At 36.1% G+C, this 21732-nt stretch overlaps 1 protein-coding gene across 2 annotated transcripts in view; it reads left to right on the top strand.

The window, feature by feature from the left end:
- The window catches only part of LOC106879982 (potassium voltage-gated channel subfamily KQT member 1), a 241425-nt gene that overhangs the window by 170318 nt on the left and 49375 nt on the right, over positions 1–21732 (top strand). For both annotated transcript variants that reach the window (XM_052975494.1, XM_052975495.1), the window contains exons 9-11: positions 3668–3763; positions 4269–4494; positions 19829–19952. In XM_052975494.1, the coding sequence (XP_052831454.1) occupies positions 3668–3763; positions 4269–4494; positions 19829–19952 (446 nt within the window). The remainder of the gene's footprint in view (positions 1–3667; positions 3764–4268; positions 4495–19828; positions 19953–21732) is intronic.

Genomic DNA, 21732 nt, shown 5'->3' on the forward strand with positions numbered 1-21732 from the left:
TATATATATATATATATATATATTTTCTGGATTGACAGGTCTTTACCACTTACTCATCTGGTTGCTTGATCAAAGCAAGAGAAGTGGCAAATGGGCAGAGTGCAACACATATGCTAACAGCTGCCGGAGTGATAAGAAAAATGATGATACTTAAATCAGGAGTATTATAATTCAAGGAACAAAATTATATTTATTGATTGGTAATGAGATGAAAAAGAACAGATGACTCTTTTGCATGACTTTTGATATGTGTTGGTTTTGCAGAATTTAATGTCAGACAGTATCCCTTTAAACCAAGGACACACAGATAAGCAAAGAAATTTAAATTAAGTCTTGATAATGAAACATTGAAAATATAAAATGTAAACTGAAAAGTCTTGCTGGCTATGATGGACATGTAGGTTTCATTGGATTTCTTTTCTTTACTGCAGCTGATCCTCCTGGTTCCTTGCCAGTAACTTTGCAGAACCCTCCTATCCCCAAATTTTCTCAACCATGATGATTCTTAGCCATACTCTCATGGCTGGAGTCTTCCCCTTCTCTGCTTAACTTGCATCTAATTCCTCCATATTTATCTCCTTCCACTTCACTAAACTCATCATTATGCATAAGTACATGCCAAGTACAGAAATACCTCTGTTCATTTCAAGCCAACCTATGCACTGGCTCTGACAAATTCTCTTACATTACACTAAAATAATACATCCCAGAGCTAGCTCTAACACTCAACAAACTCTTCAATTTGTCTTTCTCTTTGGAAACAAGCTGTGGTGTGTCCAATTCCCAAGAAAGGTAACCTCTCTTATTCTTTCAGTTATCATCTTACTGTGTTAATAATGGTGATAGCCCTTAACAAAGACATTCACCAACATCTCTCTCTCTCTCTTTAATGACAAATAGTATGGTCTGCATAAATCCCATTACACAGGGAGCTTTTACCTTAGGAAAACTTGAGGAAAGCAATGTCTTTGCTTTCAACAAATTTCCTGTCAGATCACATTTTCATTGTCTATTCTGATGGAGCTCTCTCTGATCCATAATATATCAACTCTAGTGTACCTTAGGCTTCTGCTTATCACCCCATATACTTCCTCCTTTACATCAATAACCTACTTGTTGTTACCTTCAATAATTTTTATGTAGATGATCATTCTTCCCTAACCTTCTTCCATAGGTAGACTAGATACCTCACATCAAATTTTCATGAACAGTGATCTCAAAAGTCTCTTCCAATGGAGTCATGCCAGTCTTGTCTAATTCAAAAGCACTGCATCCTACTTGAATATGTGCAGCATACAAGTAGATAGGAGTATAGCTGTATGATAACTCCAAATGCTAAATCTCAGTCTTTCATTGTGAACACACATCCTTAACATAGTTAAGACTGCATTTCAAAGACTGGCACTTTCACTTCATAAAAGAAATGTGAGTACTTTAGCTTCCGTCATTCACTGACCCCCTAAAAAGTTCAGGTGAGCTGAAGAATGAAGTGCACTGCTCCTATATTAGGGATGTTGCTGCTGCTACACATACAAACATCCTAGACTGCATTCAGAGAAAAGCCATTTGATTGGTTGGTATAAAATCATTCATGGGCACACTTCAGTCTCTAGCTCAGAGATGTACTCTTTCGTCTCCAGCTTTTCTTCTACCATTACAAAAGTTCCTATTCCTTAGAGCAGACTCCACTCACTTGCCTCTCCTCTCATTATCCATGTTATGTCCAAGTCTCCAAGCCCTATACTATCCACTATTTCTAGTCCTTTCCCAAAATGTCATCCCGCTGAAATCTTCTTGTTCGTGTTTTTCCTGTAGGGCCTCACATGTGTAATATAGTGTATTGAGATTGTCTAAGTGAATACAAAGTCCTCCTATGAATGTTTAGAATCTAAAAACAGTAATTAAGGAAGTTAACTCTAATACAACCAGTTGATTAAAAATTTTGGTCAGTTATGAACAATGCAGATTTCTGTGGATCTCATCTTTAAAGACAAATGGTGATGTAGTACACATGTTTGGATTTTATTAGACCTCAACACTGAAGCATATTCTCATTTAGCAATATTAAGAGAGACCGAGGGCAGTGGTGTCTTGTCCATCTTTACATTCTGAGTAAAGATGGACAAGGTCAACTTTGTCTTTCGTTCTTTTGGGGTTGATAAAATAAGTATCAGTTGAACACTGGGATCAGTGTAATTGACTTACTCCCCTCCCTGAAATTGCTGGCCTTATGCGAACATTTGTAACTAATATGAAGAGTGACTGGTATATATATATATATATATATATAAATAAAGGGAAATTAATGATATTGATTATGAATGTCAACAATATGGCTGAGGGAATAAAAAACACCTAAGAGGACTGTTCTGCATATTAAACACATATATAAGGTTTGAAATATGTAGTTCAGTGGGTTGAATATTTTATAATCTGAGATTATCTGGACATTGATAACTTTGGATTGTGAACTGAGTAGCATATGTTTTGCTGAGGTCTACTAAATGCCTGCGCTTTCACCGGTTGACTTAAGGATCAGATCCATTCCAGTATGCATTGCCCAGAATTTTGGTCAACTGTGCTATCATCTTTACTTCTTGGTTTCAGATCTTAAACACCGTTAAAAGGATTCTTAGCTGATTGAAGTTTTTCAGCTCCCTATATTATGTATTTGAGATCCTATCTTATTCTATTGAGGTACCTTTTTATGATAAAGTAATCACAAATGTTACGAACTTGTTGACTAATAGAATGAAATTTGTATTAGGATGTCATATTTGGTAACATATAAAAATTAGGGAGCCTGAGCCACTTGGAGACCTTTAGTTGGTTGCTCACCATATTAGAAATAACAGCAAAATTCCCCTCACACTCTTAAAAATATAGACTTATTGACTCCATCTATACTAAGTCTGAATAAAAGATGCAGCATTTCTTTTGATCACAGGTCTGCTGATTTGGGGTTGAGCTAAACAACAACAATACCAATATATGCACTGAGAGAAGCATTACATTAAGATAACAATCTGTATAACCTTTGAAATGTATGTACACACATAGAATGGTACCAGCTGTAATAGTTTGTCTCAAAGAAACTTCTTAAAGAGATTTTGTGTGTTAAAAACAGAAAACTCATTCAGAATGTCATCGGCAGATCATTAGACACTGTTGCTTAACCTGAATTAGTCTCTTCAGTGACAAACCCTGTCAGATATTGTGAGCTAAGTTAAAATATAGCAATCAGCTGCTGATTTCTATATTGGAATAAAAATTTTGACTTAGTTCAGAATGTTCCTGGCTGCTCATTATGGAGGAGGTCAATTCAAGTCAAAGTACTGTACTCTGCTGACGTATCAGTAACATTCTGAGTGAGTTCTATGTTTTTAGCTAAAAAAGTCTCTTAAGAGAAGTTACTCTGAGACAATATATCATAGCTAGCATAATTCTGAAGTTGTATATTTATTACAAATGTTATATATATTATTAAACAATAATAACTGCATTGGTAAAATTGTTAATTAGTTCATTGTTGATGTATTCTTGTTGATGTTATATGGAATTTCACTTTTTAAATAATCACTCTCTCACTCTCTTGCTCTCTTTTACTATCTTCTCATTTTCTCTCTTTCTTGGTATATACATAATGGAGGCTTCTATTATATTATAGGGAATTCTTGGATCAGGATTTGCTCTGAAAGTACAACAAAAACAGCGACAGAAGCACTTTAACAGACAAATTCCAGCTGCTGCCACTCTTATACAGGTAAGATTTACAAGAGATGTAAGCAACAAGGAGAAAAACTCCTTCACATTAACAGTTTTAAAAAATTCTATTGCAGATTTTATTAAAATTTATTTTTATGAAATGAAACAAGATAAGCAAATAAAATACAAATTAAAATAATTAAAACAAAGTTTCAAATTCCTTGAATGTGTTGCATCAGAAAGTTTTTACATTTGTGAATGAATTAATTGGCAATGAAGATTTTCAGCATAAAATGGTCATTTGAGAAAGAATAAATAACATTTTGTGATAGAAAAGAGGAATAGGCTGTGTTGTCTGTTACTGTCTCAAAGTGATGTGTTTAATTTCAAATATTTTATTCTCCAAGTAATCTGTGAAATTCATGTTTTTTAATGTAAGTCTGCCCAAACAAGTTGAATGCTTACACAGAGCAGGTTTTACAGCCACATCATCCAAACCAACCGAGCGGAACTGGGTTTAGCTGCTAGTATATGTATAGGTTTGTGTGCACATATCTTTCCAGTGTGTTTGGCGATGTTATGCAGCTGATCCTTCCTTCAACTCAGAAGCGACATGGAAAATCCATATTCAAGACACATATCCCGAGGAAACAGTTCTTGCACGAATGGCCAGGCGAGCAAGTTTGACATTAAGGAAACGCCGTGCATCACGGATGGATGTTAATTCTCCAAGCAGCCATTTGCACCGGGACAGTATCATATCTCTGTCATTTACAGATGAAAAGGGATGTAAGTAAAAATTATTTTCTTTTCAATTTTATTTTTCTTAGTGTTAAGCGCCAGGGTGTGACAGAATTAGTGAAAATTAGGCCAAATGCCTTAAATATATATAACTGTTCTGAATTCGAAGTATATTTAGGAAAGAAACAAATAATATTAAGGATTGTTTTAATTGACTCACACTCCTCAACAGAGACATGCCAAGAGTCAAGATTGTTTCTACCACCTTAACTGTGTTCCTCTTATTGCATTGACACACACATACTGCAGCACTAGTGAATGAGTAGGTGTGTCATACACCAGCTCAGCCTATTTCTTTGTCCTGCCTTCAGTTTTAAAAGTTAGTCTTGTAAACCTTACTTCAACTGATACAAAAATATCCCTTTATAAGTCAGTCTGAGCTACCTTTTATTGTAATTTTGAGGTTATAAAGGGAAATGTTCTTTATTTTTTATCGTACTTTTGATCGGAAAACTTATACCTGGACAATTGATATCTAGGACAACTGATATATAGGACAACTCATAACAGGTATAAAGTGATAAAGATTTAATTTTGAAAGGAAAATCAAGTAAGAATAAAATAAATATTAAAAGAAAGACTTTTTGTGGGAGACAATGAAAACTATAAAAGTATAAAAGAATTTACTAAAACTGAAACTTAGAGCAGATTATATGCCACAGCTTTTAAGAAAGACATTTTCTGGTAAGGATCATACCTTTTGAATAAAGTTATCAATTGCTTGTTGCAGTCTTTGTTAACCTGATTTGAAGTTATTTGCACTCCCCGTTCCAAATAAATTTTCTTTTTCTGCACCAAAATCGCCTCCAACATTAGTGTATTCATTAATTTCCAGACATTCGGATGTTGGCATGAAATTGAATTTTGTAAGGCATTATGAAAACCTTCAAGGCTATTATTAGTTCTTGTCATGTCAGTTGAAATCCTCTATGAAATATTCCATACTTTAATTGAAATTACTGGAGCCAGATGACATCTTGTAGCACCTCTTCCTCTTTTGGATCCTATGTAAGTCACTTTAAAATATGACACAAATTCTTGTGGCAAACCATCGTCGTCAGACAGTTCTTCATAGACAACAATAACATCAGTCGTTGGTAAAAAAAAAAGCAACTACTGTAAAGCACTTTATCTTTAGACTATAATATTTCATCTGTATTATATTGGACAACTCAACAAGTTTTCGGTAAAAGCTTTGAGAAAAAGGAAATAAACAACCAGTTACCTCTATATCAGGAAATCTCAAAGTATATCATATACATTTTAGGTTGAACATCAAGGCAATGAGTAACTAGCTGAGAAAACAACCAATCATAAGCTGCTTGCCGCTTGTTGGGTAACAATGCGAAAACAAGAAGTACATTCAAATTACCTATTTGAATGCTGATTGTATATAACTGGTAATATGTAGATGGACAAACTTTAAATGTGTCATCACCAGACCAATCACGAATTTTAGCAAGATCATCCCACTCTGTTGATGAGGTGAAAATTATCATTCTTTCCTTATCTTCTACACCAGTATCACATTACAAAAATGCTTCCCCTGACTCAAATTTTCAGTACTCTAATAGGATATCAAAACCATATCTTTCTAATGGAATAGTGGGACTACTACTATTCTGCTGTTGTCACTGATGAATACTTCATGATAAACTTTATGTTGCTATTAATCCAGCCAACACCTCATCTTGTAGAGAAGAACCTTCTGTTGCAATCACAATTCTTGCGGGCTCTTGTGATGACAAGGCTTTGGCTTTTATAGAACCGGGGACAATTCTCGATTTCACTTTATTCACATCAGTGCTGTGAAAGTGTTCCCTATTGAAGGTACTATTTCTAATGGGTCCTCTTCAGCCATCATCTGAACATATGCTCTGCACATCTTTACTCCACATAGCCATACTTTTCTTGATTTATCTGCATTCTGTCTGTGAAAATTATATACGTAGTTGTTATCATCCAGAAGCTCCTTGCTGAGATTTTATATAGTATGGCATTGTGAGAGCTAAAGAAAATTTTAAAATAGTTGAAAAGTTGACAAGTACAAAACCAACTGACATGACTAATACAAAATATAAAAATAAAACAATTTTGTTGAAAAGCTATGATGACCGTTTGTGAGTTGTTTGCTGGATGAACAGTAACTAGCATGAACTATGAAATTTAAAGGATGCTAGTCTATAGTTAAAGAGTTAAACAATCACTGTCATGCCTATAAACTAAAAACCTGCCTATTTACTTTATCAATAATTATCTTTAAGTGGGTTATTTTTTTTAAGTAAAAATATTTATACCCGTTATGAGTTGTCCTATATATCAGTTGTCCTATATATCAGTTGTCCTATATATCAGTTTTCCTATATATCAGTTGTCCTAGATATCAGTTGTCCTATATATCAGTTGTCCTAGATATCAGTTGTCCTATATATCAGTTGTCCCATATATCAGTTGTCCTAGATATCAGTTGTCCTATATATCAGTTGTCCTATATATCAGTTGTCCTAGATATCAGTTGTCCTATATATCAGTTGTCCTAGATATCAGTTGTCCAGGTATGAGTTGTCCTATATATCAGTTGTCCTAGATATCAATTGTCCAGGTATGAGTTGTCTGATATGCATTTTCTGAGAATGTGTTGTCCTGGTACCAGCTGCCCTAGAACCTTTTTGATGATGCAGTAATAAATAATCTTCCTCTACTCTTGCTCTTAGATGATTAGTTCTAGCAGAAACATATTTTTTCTGTTCATAAACTTCTAGTTCTGCATGCACATGTTCAGTGCCCAAGCATTCTGATTTGCACAGCTGCTGACATGTGTGGGATGGATCTGGATATCAGCTGAGACTTTTAGAAATATCTCTCTGCTATGCCACGTTTCTTTGGCTGGCAGTTTTTATTTATCTAATGTCTCTGGCAAAATAGGATTTTTTAGTAGATGAGACTGAAATGCAAAAGACAAGATACGTTTTTCTTTGGTAAAGCTTACATCATCATTTTTAAGATTCATCTGAAAAGTGGAGGGAAAGAGGGAAGAGCTACTGTCCAGCTAAATCATTGATGAGTGATGAGCATGGTCCATGTGAAGAAATTTGCTCTGATTATGTACTTCAAAAATTGGAGTAGGATTTCTTGGAAAAAGCACAATGCTATAGTGGTTTCAGGGAGCCATGGTTGCATGGGGTCTCAGTGGATAACCATTGTATGTCTTCCCACTGTTTGTTAAATATATTTTGTTTAAAATTTTTATTAACACTTTTGAAGTTACATTTTGTCTTTTTGCTCAAACTCTGTTTCTGTAATCTTGTCCTTCTAATAGTTTTGTGTGAGCCCTGGTAGCTCAGAAGCTGGCAGAATTGTTAGCATGCCAGACAAAATGCTTAGTGACATTTCATCAGTATTTACATTCTGAGTTCAAATCCCACCACAGTTGACTTTGTGTCATAATGTGATTTGTTACATACATCATCATCATCGTTTAACGTCCGCTTTCCATGCTAGCATGGGTTGGACGATTTGACTGAGGACTGGTGAAACCGGATGGCAACACCAGGCTCCAGTCTGATTTGGCAGAGTTTCTACAGCTGGATGCCCTTCCTAACGCCAACCACTCAGAGTGTAGTGGGTGCTTTTACGTGTCACCTGCACGAAAACGGCCACGCTCGAAATGGTGTCTTTTATGTGCCACCCGCACAAGCCAGTCCAGGGGCACTGGCAACGATCTCGCTCGAAAATCCTACAGGAGCCAGTCAGGCGGTACTGGCAACGGCCACGCTCAAAATGGTGCATCTCATGTGCCACCCGCACAAGAACCAGTCCAGGGGCACTGGCAACGATCTTACTTGGCTTGCCGGGTCTTCTCACGCACAGCCCATTTCCAAAGGTCTCGGTCCGTAGTCATCGCCTCGGTGAGGCCCAATGTACGAAGGTCTTGCCTCACCACCTCAGCCCAGGTCTTCCTGGGCCTACCTCTTCCATACAATAAATAAGATAACCAGACAACAGTAAAAAAAAAATGTAACGAACTAATAAATCACTTTATGAACCACAACCAATATTTCTTATGAACTAACCTTCTGACTTCACTGCAAACTAACACAAACTTCACTCAACTCCGAACTCTGAACTTTCTTGGATCATTACTATTTATACCTTACTTGGACCAGTTCATCTCTTGCAAGAGGCTGTCATAACTCTCAACAACAACATCTCCCCTTTTGAGATTTTGACTACTGTGAGAAAGTAGAATTTCTTGTCTTTTTCTTTTTTTTTTCCAGCATCTCTCTCTCTCTCTTGTTTTCTCAGCTGTTGTATCTTAATTGTTGCCTGATTTTTAAGGTAGTATTGTTCATTGCACATAGCATTTTTTCTGTCGTTGTTCTAAGCATTCTTGTTAGCATTCTTGTTTTTTTTTTCTTTTTGAAAATTTAATATCTTTTTCATTTAGGTATTACTTCCAGATATTCAGTCTGTTTTCGTTTTCTGAAGCTAGTTCAACAGGGTTCAATATCTCTCAGTGCTGGCACTTCAAACATATCATAGAAGACTTCCCTTGGTATTACCCTTCATTCTTCTGTATGTCTCATTATCAACTGGTCAAGTTGTCACTTATATTCCAAACATTGTCTTTTAATTAAATACATCATGTTACCTAATTTTTTGATTACACAGCCATCCTCCAAACCTTCTTTACCATTTTTGTAATTTTTAAAATCAACTCTTATCTCCTTCTTCGAAATGTTTTGCAATATTTCTTGTATTTCCTTCAAATGTATTTTTTGTTTTTCTTTTAAATGTATTTTTTCCTGGCAATAATTTATTGAAGATCAATTTTATTTAACTCTGTTGGTGACTTTCCTGAAATAGTATTTGGATTTGGTGTTATTCTATATACTCTCAAAAATTTCATTAGTGTCTCATCATTATCTAGCTTGTTCCTAGCTTTTCTTAAAGCTCTTTTGAATGTGTCAACAAATCTTTCTGCTTGCCCATATGACCTCAGGTGGTAGGGTGGGATAAAGATGTGCTTTATTGCAGAAATTTCTTAATTCATATCCCATGAATTGTGTTCCATTATCTGAAACTAATGTATCTGGAACACCATATCAAGCAAATAACTCAAGTAGGAACCTTATTGTTGTCTTTGCTGTGGATGTATTACATCTGCATACCTCTAGCCACTTTGTATAACTATCCTCAATGATTAGATAGTATGCACTGTTCACTGGTCCAGCATAGTCGATGTGTATCCTGGACTATGGGCTTTCAGTCTTTGTGCATAGACCTAGTTTGTCCGAGAGTACTTGCAGAAACATTTTAAAAAATTTTCTTTTTGACTCTTCAGACGAATTATTGTTAGAGGGATAATTATTTATGTTTTTACAATAGAGATTTATGGGGAAGTCCCATAAATTGAATAATTCTAATCAAGTAGATCGGTTGCATTTTTAAAGATGAATACTTTCACCTTGCATGTTTTCTCTCAAAATGTGACATTAGTCCACATTTTGTATGAAATGTAATTTGTTGCCTGTCACGCTATGAGCAGATTTCACTGTTTTTCTCAACCATGTGAATGAAAGCACCTGTTCATGGTCATTATCCTTCTTGTTCTTTGAAGTAAGCTGGTCAAATCCTCTTTCATCTATTCCACAATGCCAACACTGTCACTTATATCCTGCCTACCCCGGGTATGAAAGGCTTCAGTCAAGTTACCTCCATTCAGCTTAGAGTTATAAAGTTTTATCACATACAAATTGTACACTTCCCTTATCTTTTTATTTTGCATTAAGGTTTTGTTGTAGCAGATGTATTCACTGTAGTTCATGTTCTTCATAAATGTTCCATCAGGGAGTTCAGTGTCTGCGCTTTTCAGTTTTTTGGCCCCTCCACATCTTTAGAATAGCACATTTGTCAAGACTGAAGGACATTCTAATGTCCTGAGGTAAGATTCTGATGGTTTGGATAAGGGAATTCAATTGGTCTTTACTAGTGGTGTAAAGTTTAAGGTCATCTATAAAAAGAAGTGATTGATGGCCCTTACTTGATCTTTGGGTAGCTTATAACCCATGTTCTTTTTCCCTCAAGATCAAGGTCACTGATATCATGATGATGAACAGTAAATAAATACAGCTTGGCCCTGAAATATGCTTCTATTTATAGATACTTCCCCTAGTTCTTGTCCTCCTGATGTTAAAACAGCTCTCCAACTACTCATGCTGTTCTTAATAAGTAATATGATGTTGGGTAAACCACCACACTCTTCAGGATCCACAAGTACAGAACCATATTGTATGCCTTGCAATAGAGTATCCAAGCCATAGACAGGTTTGTTAATTGTCTTCAGTAATTCTTCAAAATTGCCTTGTTGATTAAAAGAAGTCTTTCATATCTTGTGAGTCTTTGCAACAACCTTTCTGCTCATCCACAAGTAGATTATTTTCATAAAGGTGCTTATAGATCTTTTTGTTTATGATGCCAGTCAGCAGTTTCCACATAATGGGCAAGCAAGCAGTAGGTTTAAAATTGCCTACTTCAGCACCCTTTGTGAATCTTTCATCATCAGAACTGTTTTACTCTTAACCATGCAGTCTTGGGTATTTCAGTTTGGACATGATCCTTTCTATTCAGCTGACAGCAAAACAACTTCTTGTTGGTGTTGAGAAAGTTTATTTTCCTGGAATTGGAGAATAAGTTCATCATACCTTTTGATTTTGGCCTTCCCTCCAATAATCTGTTTTAGCATATTGCCAATGTAACCATTACCCTTCTCCCTCAGTTGATGTTTTCTCTCCATATACATGCTATCTACCCCATTGAACCTTATATTATTATGCTTCACCTCTTTGATTATACTGAGGTCTTTCCTCCATGTTTCTATACATCTTCAAATCCTCCTTTTCCAGAATGGCTCATCCTTTTTTCTCACTCTCCTCCCCTTCAACTGACCAAATTGTTCTTTAGTGATATATGCAACTGCATATAACAAATTATTCTTTTCAGAGATGTTATTAGTTCTAATCTGCTGTATTGTTTGATCAACCTTTGATCCCTCAACCTTATTATTATTATCACTATTATTACACCAGCCAAAATGCTTAGCAGCATTTTATCCGTCTTTACATTCTGAGTTCACCATGGTCGACTTTGCCTTTCATCCTTTCAGAGTCAATAAAATAAGTTGAGCACTGGGGTTGATGTAACTGATTGCCTTGTGCCAAACTTTGAAATTATTATAATTATTATTATTATTATTAAGGCAGTGTGCTGGCAGAATTGTTAGCATGCCAATCAAAATACTTAACAGCATCTCATCTGTCTTTACATTCTGAGTTCAAATGCCACCATGGTTGACTTAGTCTTTTATCCTTTTGAGGTCCATAAAATAAGTACTAGTTGAACACTGGGGTTGATGTATCCCTACCCCCAAGATCGCTGACCTTGTGCCAAAATTTGAAATCATCATCATCATTATTATCATTATAATTTAATGTTATGTACTGATGTGCTACATTTGGAATGTCCTTGATATCAGATCACAACTAGTTTCCTCATATATGGAGGACTTTCTGAACAATCCTTGCTGTTCCTAATAGAGCAGACTTCTGCATTAATTCAATTCTCTATATTTCTACATTCTCAATAAGGAAACTACAAAGTCTGTATAAGAGTATTTATAACTACTGGGATTACTTTTGGAGAAGAAACCCTCCACATTTTTGGTTTTTACCTTGCTAATGGTATTTTACTGTTTCTCCTAGTTTTTTAACTGCTATATTCATATTAGTCTTTGATGGTGCATTCTTTTGACACCTTGTCCAGAATGATAATATTTGGTTGTCTTGAATGAATCTTATGGTCAATCTGTTCAGTAAAGTCCCATAAGACCATTCCACTTAGCATTGGTACCATTTTCCACTTACTTCAAAACCTTGGATATATGTCTCAGTGTAATGCCTTGGCTACACAATCATGTCTATGTTTATATTCTTCCTGTGTCAAAGGACTACACGAACTTATTATGTGCACAATGAACTCATCTTTCTTGTTATACATTCTGCACTTTCCATAGTTCTGTTTATTCTTGCCTGAAGGACATTAGTTTTTGAGCAGCCATAACAAATTGTTCCATTTCTTTCTTGTATTCTCCAGTTTTCAATCATAACCAAGATTCGTCTGCTGCAATATCCTGCATTTGTTGGAAATACTTGATTATGCAGCTCTTTTCTCCAGATATTTCTTTCTTGCTCTTGTTTTATTCTTTCACAGTCTCCACAGCTTTTTACTTCTCTCCACTGAAATCATCTACTTCTATATCACATTCTACTATCTCCAAGCAGTCTTCTGTCAATTGTAATCCTTTCCCTACTTCCTTCCCTGGTAAATATAACTTATCAACACTGTCTCTGAGATATAATGACCTATACATGGTCTTTGTATTATGGTTAATGTCTCTTAGTGCTTCCCTAGTCCCATTCAGAAAGCAGCAGAATATTATATTAGAGACATCTATCATGTATTTATTGTGGAGATACTTTCTCCTCCAATCAGTGTTTGGCTTAGTACACTTTTACGCTCTCCTGAAATATTCATTTCACATGTTCTCTTTCATTTCCTGACAGAGAATACTATATGCCTTTAATGCACTAAGGTACTTTTAACTGTTACCTTCTGTCGTTGCTGTGATTAATATCTCGTTTAAGAAATTTAACCGTTTCTGACTTGGATATTTTTCCTCTCCTTATTACTAGCACCACACACTTATATATTCCAGACTTTGTACCAATGTTGTCACCCACAACTCTAACAGTTTGGACCAATGAACCTAAAGCTTTTTCACTTTAGCACTGGATCATTTATTTAACTCACTATCAAGTTGTGTAACCTCAGAGATGCTATACTTTTCACAAGATATTTGCTGCTCCCAAAAATGTAATCTTTTGCAATGTCGTAAAACTGGGACAAAGTCCAGTTGTGTCAAGGTTTTTTTCTGTAGGCTCTTTGCCACTGATACAAGTGCTCTAATTACAATTGGTACCACTCTTGCTTTCCTATTCCACATTCTCTTGACATTGATTCTCAAGTCTGCATATTCTACAATTTTCTCATTTTCTTTACCATTGATGTAATAATGTCCTGGGCAACCTATATCAATCAGCAAACAACTCCTTATGGTACCCTTCTCCTCATATGTTTAAGAATTCTATCTGTCTGGATTGTAAAGTCCTACATGAGTTTCACAATCTGATTTTCTAGTACCTTCTCTGGTTTGTGCAGGTACTATTTCTCAGTGATTGGAAATCCATATTTCTTGCATTAAGAGCAGTGGAGGTGTAAACACTTTATTGTGATGCCTTTTATATTCTCTCAATGCAAGCACTCATGATGTGTGACACACCTTCCACCTTCTTCCCACATAACCTACTCTTATTTGTTTCATCTGAGCTATACATATTTCTTATTGAGTTTGTGATTAGAGCATGATCCTAAGCAGCCACCAATAAACTTTTTCTTTCTCTTAACATCACATTTTGTCAACCAATTTCATGAGGATTCTGCTTTTACATCCTTCATTTATCTTCTGAATCGACCATGCCCTCCCTTATGCTTAGTTTCTCAGCTAGCAGCCTCTGTAATTCCCTTTACTTTCAACAGTCTCAATGCATAAGCCTCTGCTTTTGGCAACATAAGTTAAAATTTCTTATTTCTTTATTGCCCACAAGGGGGTAAACATAGAGGGAACAAACAAGGACAGACAAAGGGATTAAGTCGACCCCAGTGCGTAACTGGTACTTAATTTATCAACACCGAAAGGATGAAAAGCAAAGTCGACCTCGGCAGAATTTGAACTCAGAACGTAGTGGCAGACGAAATACTGCTAGGCATTTCGCCCGGCATGTTAATGTTTCTGCCAGCTCGCCGCCTTGAGTCAATCTCAGCGGAATTTGAACTCAGAACGTAAAGTCAGATAAAATATCGCTGAGCATTTTGCCCGGCATGCTAATGTTTCTTATTTCTTTATTGCCCACAAGGGGCTAAACATAGAGGGGACAAACAAGGACAGAAAGGGCTAAACATAGAGAGGACAAACAAGGACAGACATAACTTAAAATTTCTACTCTATTACAGCCAAATACAAATCTAAAGACCTGCATTCACTAGCCACACAGTCTTTCTCAATTGTCTTTCAATGTTCCACAGTGTATATATCCCTATGATATCTGTCTTTGGGTGCAATACACTATTGTGAACGTTTTTTTTTTTTTTTGCATTAACCTATCTCTTCTCTGGTTCAATTCAAACTAGTTACACTATATTTAATTAATATGCACCAAAGTCTAGGCTTTTTGGACAAGAGAGTGTGATGAGTGACACAAGCCCGTACCACTTAAAGCAAATTAATTGTGGAGGTAGTTTGATGGTGATTTGAAAGCTTAGCCAGAGTCTCACATAGGTAACACAGTGAGTGATGGCCTTCATTTTGTAGAATCCAAAGGTAACTGCATGACTCGTGTCTTCCTTTGTGTGGTTGGCAGTCCTATCTAAGTGTGACATTGCTTCTCCAATATTGGAGGTGGTGGTGAAAACAGGAACCTTAAAAAGAGTGTTGTCTTCAAAAAGAGTGTTGTCTTCAAAAAGAGTGTTGTCTTCAAAAAGAGTGTTGTCTTCAAAAAGAGTGTTGTTTAGCCACTTAGTTTATTGCAGTCAAGATAAAGATAAGAACAATAAAAGAAACATATTAATCTTTGGTTGTTGGAATGTAAGAACTTCAAGAACAAAAAACAGCTCTAATTGCAAAACTAATCAGCTCATATGATACTGATATTGCTGCTCTAAGTAAATCTAGGCTTGTGGATACAAGTGAATTAGAAGTTGAGAGTGATTCTACATGTTTTGGAACAGAAAGCTGGTGGATAAGCCAAAAATTCATGGTGTTGAAATTGCTATGAAATTGACTTTACTTTGCGAGCTGCAATCGATTCTCAAGCTGTTGATGAGCATCTCATGCCCTTTTGTATTCCCATAGGTAATTCCTCATTTTGGTACATTATCACTGTATATGCACCTACTTTATCAACATGTAAACAAGTGAACATAACATTATCTACTCTAAATTGCAAACAGTTATCAGTAAACTTCCATATCATGACAAGGTCATATTGATAGGCGATCTTAATGTCAGAATAGGTAACAAATACTTAGTGTGACAAGAAGTAATAGGAAAACATGAAACGAGAAAGATGAATGTGTTTTAGGACTGTTGTCTTTCAGTCAAAAATTTTGCTCAACAATTAACAATTACAAAGAATAATATTTCAGGAGGCAGATAAGTTTAAAAACACCTGGAAGCATCCTTGATCTGATAACTGGCTAATGCTTGACTATGTCATAACTAAAAGCAAAGACTACAGTGATGTCAGATTAACCAGAGCTCACAAAACTACTGAACATTACTTGAATCACAGAATAGTTTGCAGTGAGGTATTTGTTAAACCATATACAAAGAGGCTATTGAGATCCAATAGATCTCTGAGAATAAATGTGTCTTCTTTAAAAAATCCAGAAGTGACAGAAAATTTTGAAATACAACTGAATTCAAAACTTGAGAATATACTGGAAAGCAATGATCCTGAAGTTTTGAAGTTTTGTGTAATTTTCATGATAGCAAATCATCTGCTGAAGAAGTTCTAAGATTCATCAAACACAAATATCAAGATTGGTTCGATGAGAACAATTCTCAAATCAAACCTCTCCTAAAAACTATGCACAAAAAACACAAGGCATGGATCTCAAACAATAACTTAAACAATAACTCAGATCATTATACATCTCCTCTAACAAAATTGCTCAGAATAAATTGTGTGAGATGGAAAGGTTTTGGTGGACAAGAAAAAGCTCCCAAATTGGAACAAGCTGCTAACTCTCACAACTTGAAAGGATTGTATAATAATTATCAGAATCTGAAAGGTGTACTTGGTCCAAAAAGGTGGCTTGGAACATATTATTTTTAATGAAGTGTCAAGTAGCAAAGATGAAATTCTGAAAAGATGGGCTGAACACTTTAAATCCATATTTAAATCCTGAAGTAATCAATGAAATCCTTTAGAGGCCTATAATTGAGGAACTTGCAGAAGATCCTATAAAAAAACTTTCTAATGGTAAAGCTCCTGGACAAGACAGTATTCCCAGAAAGTTGTTCAATTTTGAATATGTCGCTACTGTTTAAAACTGTTTACCTACTTGACAATTGCATTTCTAACTCTGCCTTGAAGGAAGCTTTACTTCTTGGACTCACGTTTTTGTGCACAATGACGTTATTAAACCTCCATTAACAGCACTGAATGCAAATCCTTTCTGTTTTCTTTCACACACAGATAAATTTTTCACCATAGACCTTAATAGTCGTAAAGACACTATGTCAGTTGATAGACTAAAAAAGGCCTTCATAGAGAAAACTGTCCCTGTTCCCACTGCAGACGACACACAACATTACAAATACGGCTTGTACACCCGCTTTCACATTCCATGACTACCATTGGGATCGATTAGGTACTGGACAAGGATTCTGGATTATTTTTCAGGTTTTTTACTTAATTTTTGAGAGCAGTTGGGTTCATTTTTACTATTCTTGTTTGTGAGAGCAGGTGAGTTTATTTCAGATATTCTCATTTTAAAAGTCATCTCTGGCTAATCATTGAGAGAACGTTGGTGTTTCCTTGGCAGAGGTTTGTGCTCTCTGAGTGCTCTTGTTATTATTATTTTGAAGGCGGTGAGCTGGCAGAATCATTAGCATGCTACACAAAATGCTTAGTTCTGAGTTCAAATTCCGCTGAGGTTGACTTTTCCTTTCCTCCTTTCAGGGTCGATAAATTAGGTCCTAGTTGAGTACTGGGATTGATGTCATCGACTAGTCCCCTCCCAACAAATTTGAGGCCTTGTGCTTCCAGTAGAAAGGATTATTATCGTTATTTTGGTTTGGCTCAGGTCCTGGTAGGATCTATGTGGGTAGCAGGTTACTACCTGTAACTTTAGGTATCCATGAGTTTTCAACAGTCTTTCAAGTGCGAAGAACCCTCCTCATAATCCTTGCTGTCCCTAAGTGACAAACTTTCTGTAGGAGCTCTATCAGGCATTCTATTTCAATCTCCTTCAGCCATTTCTCTATGTCTTTGCTTCCAATGCACCAATTTTATAAACATGACCTTTACTGATCACATGTTTCAAATTCTTCCTATTTCAAATTTTAAGAGATTGTATTTTTTTTGTTTTTCGTCCTCTTTCTTTATGATCCTGGAATCAAACAGGCATGATGCAATAAGTAAGCGACTTCGTTTTTCCTTATCTATAATTGTTATGTCTGGTTTATTATTTTCTAACTTCTTGTCCACTTGAATAGGAAAGTCCCACAAAATCTTACATTTCTTCAACTCCAGTAACCTTTCCACTTGACAATTATACTATGTGTTTCCAGCTTCAAATCCCCATTTCTGGCACATTATCCAGTGTAAAACTTTTATAACCTGGTTGTGCCTCCATTTCTTATATTCTTCCTGTGCCAACTTGGGGCATTCTACCATAATGTGTACCCATCTCATTTCTACCAGAAATGGTAAGGGAGGTAAAAAATGCCTTGTGGTCTTCATGTCTCGCAAGAGTGAACTTTGACTTTCTTCCTTGTAGCACCAATAACACAGGTCTGCAACCAAAGAATTGTTTCGCAATTATTGGATGAAATTGATGAATTTTTACCTGCTGATTTCACAAATTACAAAGAAATTATCCCATCACATACAGTTTCTCCACCAAATTAGCCATTGTGTTTCACCATTATACTTGAATTTAACTATTGTCTTCTATTATTACTATTAATTACCATATTTAAATAGACTATTTAAACAGTAAAACTAATAAGTGTAATTTTGTAAAATAAGCATCTGGCAATGTTTAGACAGCTTCAGCTATGCAGAAAGGTGCCTGTATCTTCAGTCACCCACAAGCAGTGAGGAGAGAAAGACATATTTTACAAGGTCACATTGTTTAGGTTAAAACATCTTTTTTTTTATTTCAGTTATTTCCTCATGCCTTTTTCCAATGCATATATACATTGTTTTGTTTTTTATCTATCACACACTACATTTCTTTAATGATACTAGATGGTAAATCAAAAATAAGCAGTTAAAACTGTCCCCGTCCACTTTCTTTACAGACCTCCTCATCATTTGAAGCAATGAAGTCTTCTTGAAGATGTGTAGCAATCCTGGATAACTTTTGCTACATTTGTGGTGAGGTTCATAACTAAGTAACATCAGAGAAACATTAGTGAATTTGTCAAAAATTGTTCTATACCTACTTTAGGGTGGGGATTAGGTGGTTAGGATAAGAAGTGGGCTCTTCATAAGGTCTGCTCAATTTGTGTTGAAGAATTAAGACAATGGGAAAAATATACACTACAAAACATAGTTGGAAGAATGCTGGAAAAGTTTGAGGCTTTAGGATGTAAAATGAGTTCATTTCCTACCAGTCCATTTGGATTTCTTTCTGGAAAATGTGAGGAGCAGGAAGGAAAAGTTTTATCAAGACATAAAGGAGGTGGGAAAAAGATATCAGGGCAGATGGAATGTCAGTATGATGGCTGACTGCTGCTGGATGTTGCATTGTGAATGTCCATCAAATGCTCACAAGTGAAAGAGTTCCAGGCATAGTTTCCAAGTGAGACAAGAGATTTTAAAGTACTGAGCCTAATAAATGAATGGAACTTTTCTTATCTTTTCATTGCATTTGTGCCATTTCATTTTGCTAAATAAAGTACCAAATTCGTTTTTATTTGTTTCATTTTGTCTTACCATATGAGGATTTACCTACAACTTATGGTATATTTTATCATTAAATTGGGAGAAAATGTTAAATGGAAAAGAGTTTCTTTGATATTTTGAATTAACACCACAGAAATATATAAAGTAACATACAATTATCAGAACAATTTTCAGAAAGTTTCCTTTCACAGAGCTGTGTAATGTAAATAGAATTAATTATATTCCTTTTTAAAAATTTATGGTCATGTTAGGCCAAAAAACCTATCCTTTTAGAAATCAGTATTCGTTCTGGAAACACTAAGATTTCCCTCATCACACAGCACATGTACCTCATCAATTATAATTCATTTTCCCCTGGTACTGACCATATTATCACTTGTTCTTTAGATCTCTGTTTTTCCCTTTACTTACAACTTTATAAGTTATTAGTGGTTTCTTTATATAAGTATTTGTTTCCTTTTTGTTTAATATTTCTCACTCATTGTTTTTTCTTTGTATTTCTCTTGTAGCAGCAAATTCGAAGATTTCTAGTGCTGCATCCCGTACAGATCCTCGTCGACATAGTATGTGTGGCACTACAGAGTACAATGAAGACACAGACGCTGAAAATGAGGAAACAGAAAGAGTATTCCAGTAAATTCATATCACTTTCTCTCTTTTGTACTCATTGCAATCTTCTTCCAATGTCTTTTCATATTTTTTTTGTTTTCATACTAAACCCCTTTTATCATTGCTTGTCTCCATATTTTTGCTTTCTACTCAAAATCCTGAATATTTAACGAAGCCAGAGCTATTCGTCATCTCTCACTACCTTCTTGTTGTCCTTCCTATGTATACAATTTTAGGGCTGCAAACATAAACATTGGCACAATGAAGTGGAGATCTGTTGAGATCCTAACTTTACATTGCGTTGTACCTGAAATCTTGAAGTACAAGTAAAATTATAAATTCATTTAACAATAGAAACTTTCGTTCTCATGCTTAGCTAAAACAGGATTACTACTACTACTACTACTACTACTACTTTTTGCCACTGTTGCTGCTGCTGATAATTATGAGGAAGGAAACACAAAGTGAAATTAAGTATCATTAAGCTCAATGACTGCTGTTTTAATTAGGAAAATATAAAACAAAATAGCTGTATGTTAGCTTATAGGAAAATGTTTTGTACAAAACATTAATCTCTAAAACTTCTCATGGGGCATTGATATAAACTGCTTGTGTTTTCCATTTGTATTGACAAAAAGCTTTGTTAACACAAGCAAATTAGAGTTTTAGATGAATTCACAATTACTACCTATACTGTCTTTAAAATATGGGTGTTGAAGTTACATGCTGGTTACAACAAATATCCTAACACACACATCTTTATTTCTGATTTAACAAGGCTACCGTTGGTTTCATGTTGAGAATTCATCAGCATCATCATCATCATCATCGTTTCACATCTGCTTTCCATGCTAACATGAGTTGGACAATTTGACTGGTGAAACCGGATGGCAACACCAGGCTCCAATCTGATTTGGCAGAGTTTCTACAGCTGGATGCCCTTCCTAACGCCAACCACTCAGAGAGTGTAGTGGGTGCTTTTACGTGTCACCTGCACGAAGGCCAGTCAGGCGTTACTGGCAACGGCCACACTCAAAATGGTGTATATTATGTGCCACCCACACAAGAGCCAGTCCAGGGGCACTGGCAACGATCTCACTCAAAAATCTTACAAAGGCCAGTCAGGTGGTACTGGCAACGGCCACGCTCAAAATGGTGTATTTTATGTGCCACCCGCACAAGAGCCAGTCCAGGGGCACTGGCAACGATCTCGCTCAAAAATCCTTACACATGTCACGGGCACAAGTGCCAGAAAGGCGATGCTGGGCACAGGTGCTATCCCGATTTCGCTTTTGCTTGCCCCAATAAATCTTCGGAAGCTGAGTTTCGTGTCCAATGAAGGAGACGACGTTGGCACGGGAGCCAGTCGTCGAATTTTCGAATTTAGTTCGATTTCACTTGCCTCAACAAGTTTTCACAAGCGGAGTTTAGTGTCCAGTGTAGGAAAGGTATGCATAAGTGGGCTGGCTACACCCCTAGCAGAGGAATTGGATTTAGGTCTCACTTGGCTTGCCGGGTCTTCTCACGCACAGCACATTTCCAAAGGTCTCGGTCAGAAGTCATCGCCTTGGTGAGGCCCAATGTTCGAAGGTCTTGCCTCACCACCTCAACCCAGGTTTTCCTGGGCCTACCTCTTCCACGGGTTCCCTCAACTGTTAGGGTGTGGCACTTTTTCACGCAGCTATCCTTGTCCATTCTCACCACATGTCCATACCAGCGCAGTCGCCTCTCTTGCACACCGCAATTGATGCTTCTTATGTTCAGCTTTTCTCTCAAGATACTTACACTCTGTCGAGTATGCACA

Source organism: Octopus bimaculoides, chromosome 21, assembly GCF_001194135.2.
Source record: "Octopus bimaculoides isolate UCB-OBI-ISO-001 chromosome 21, ASM119413v2, whole genome shotgun sequence".
NCBI lineage: Eukaryota > Metazoa > Mollusca > Cephalopoda > Octopoda > Octopodidae > Octopus > Octopus bimaculoides.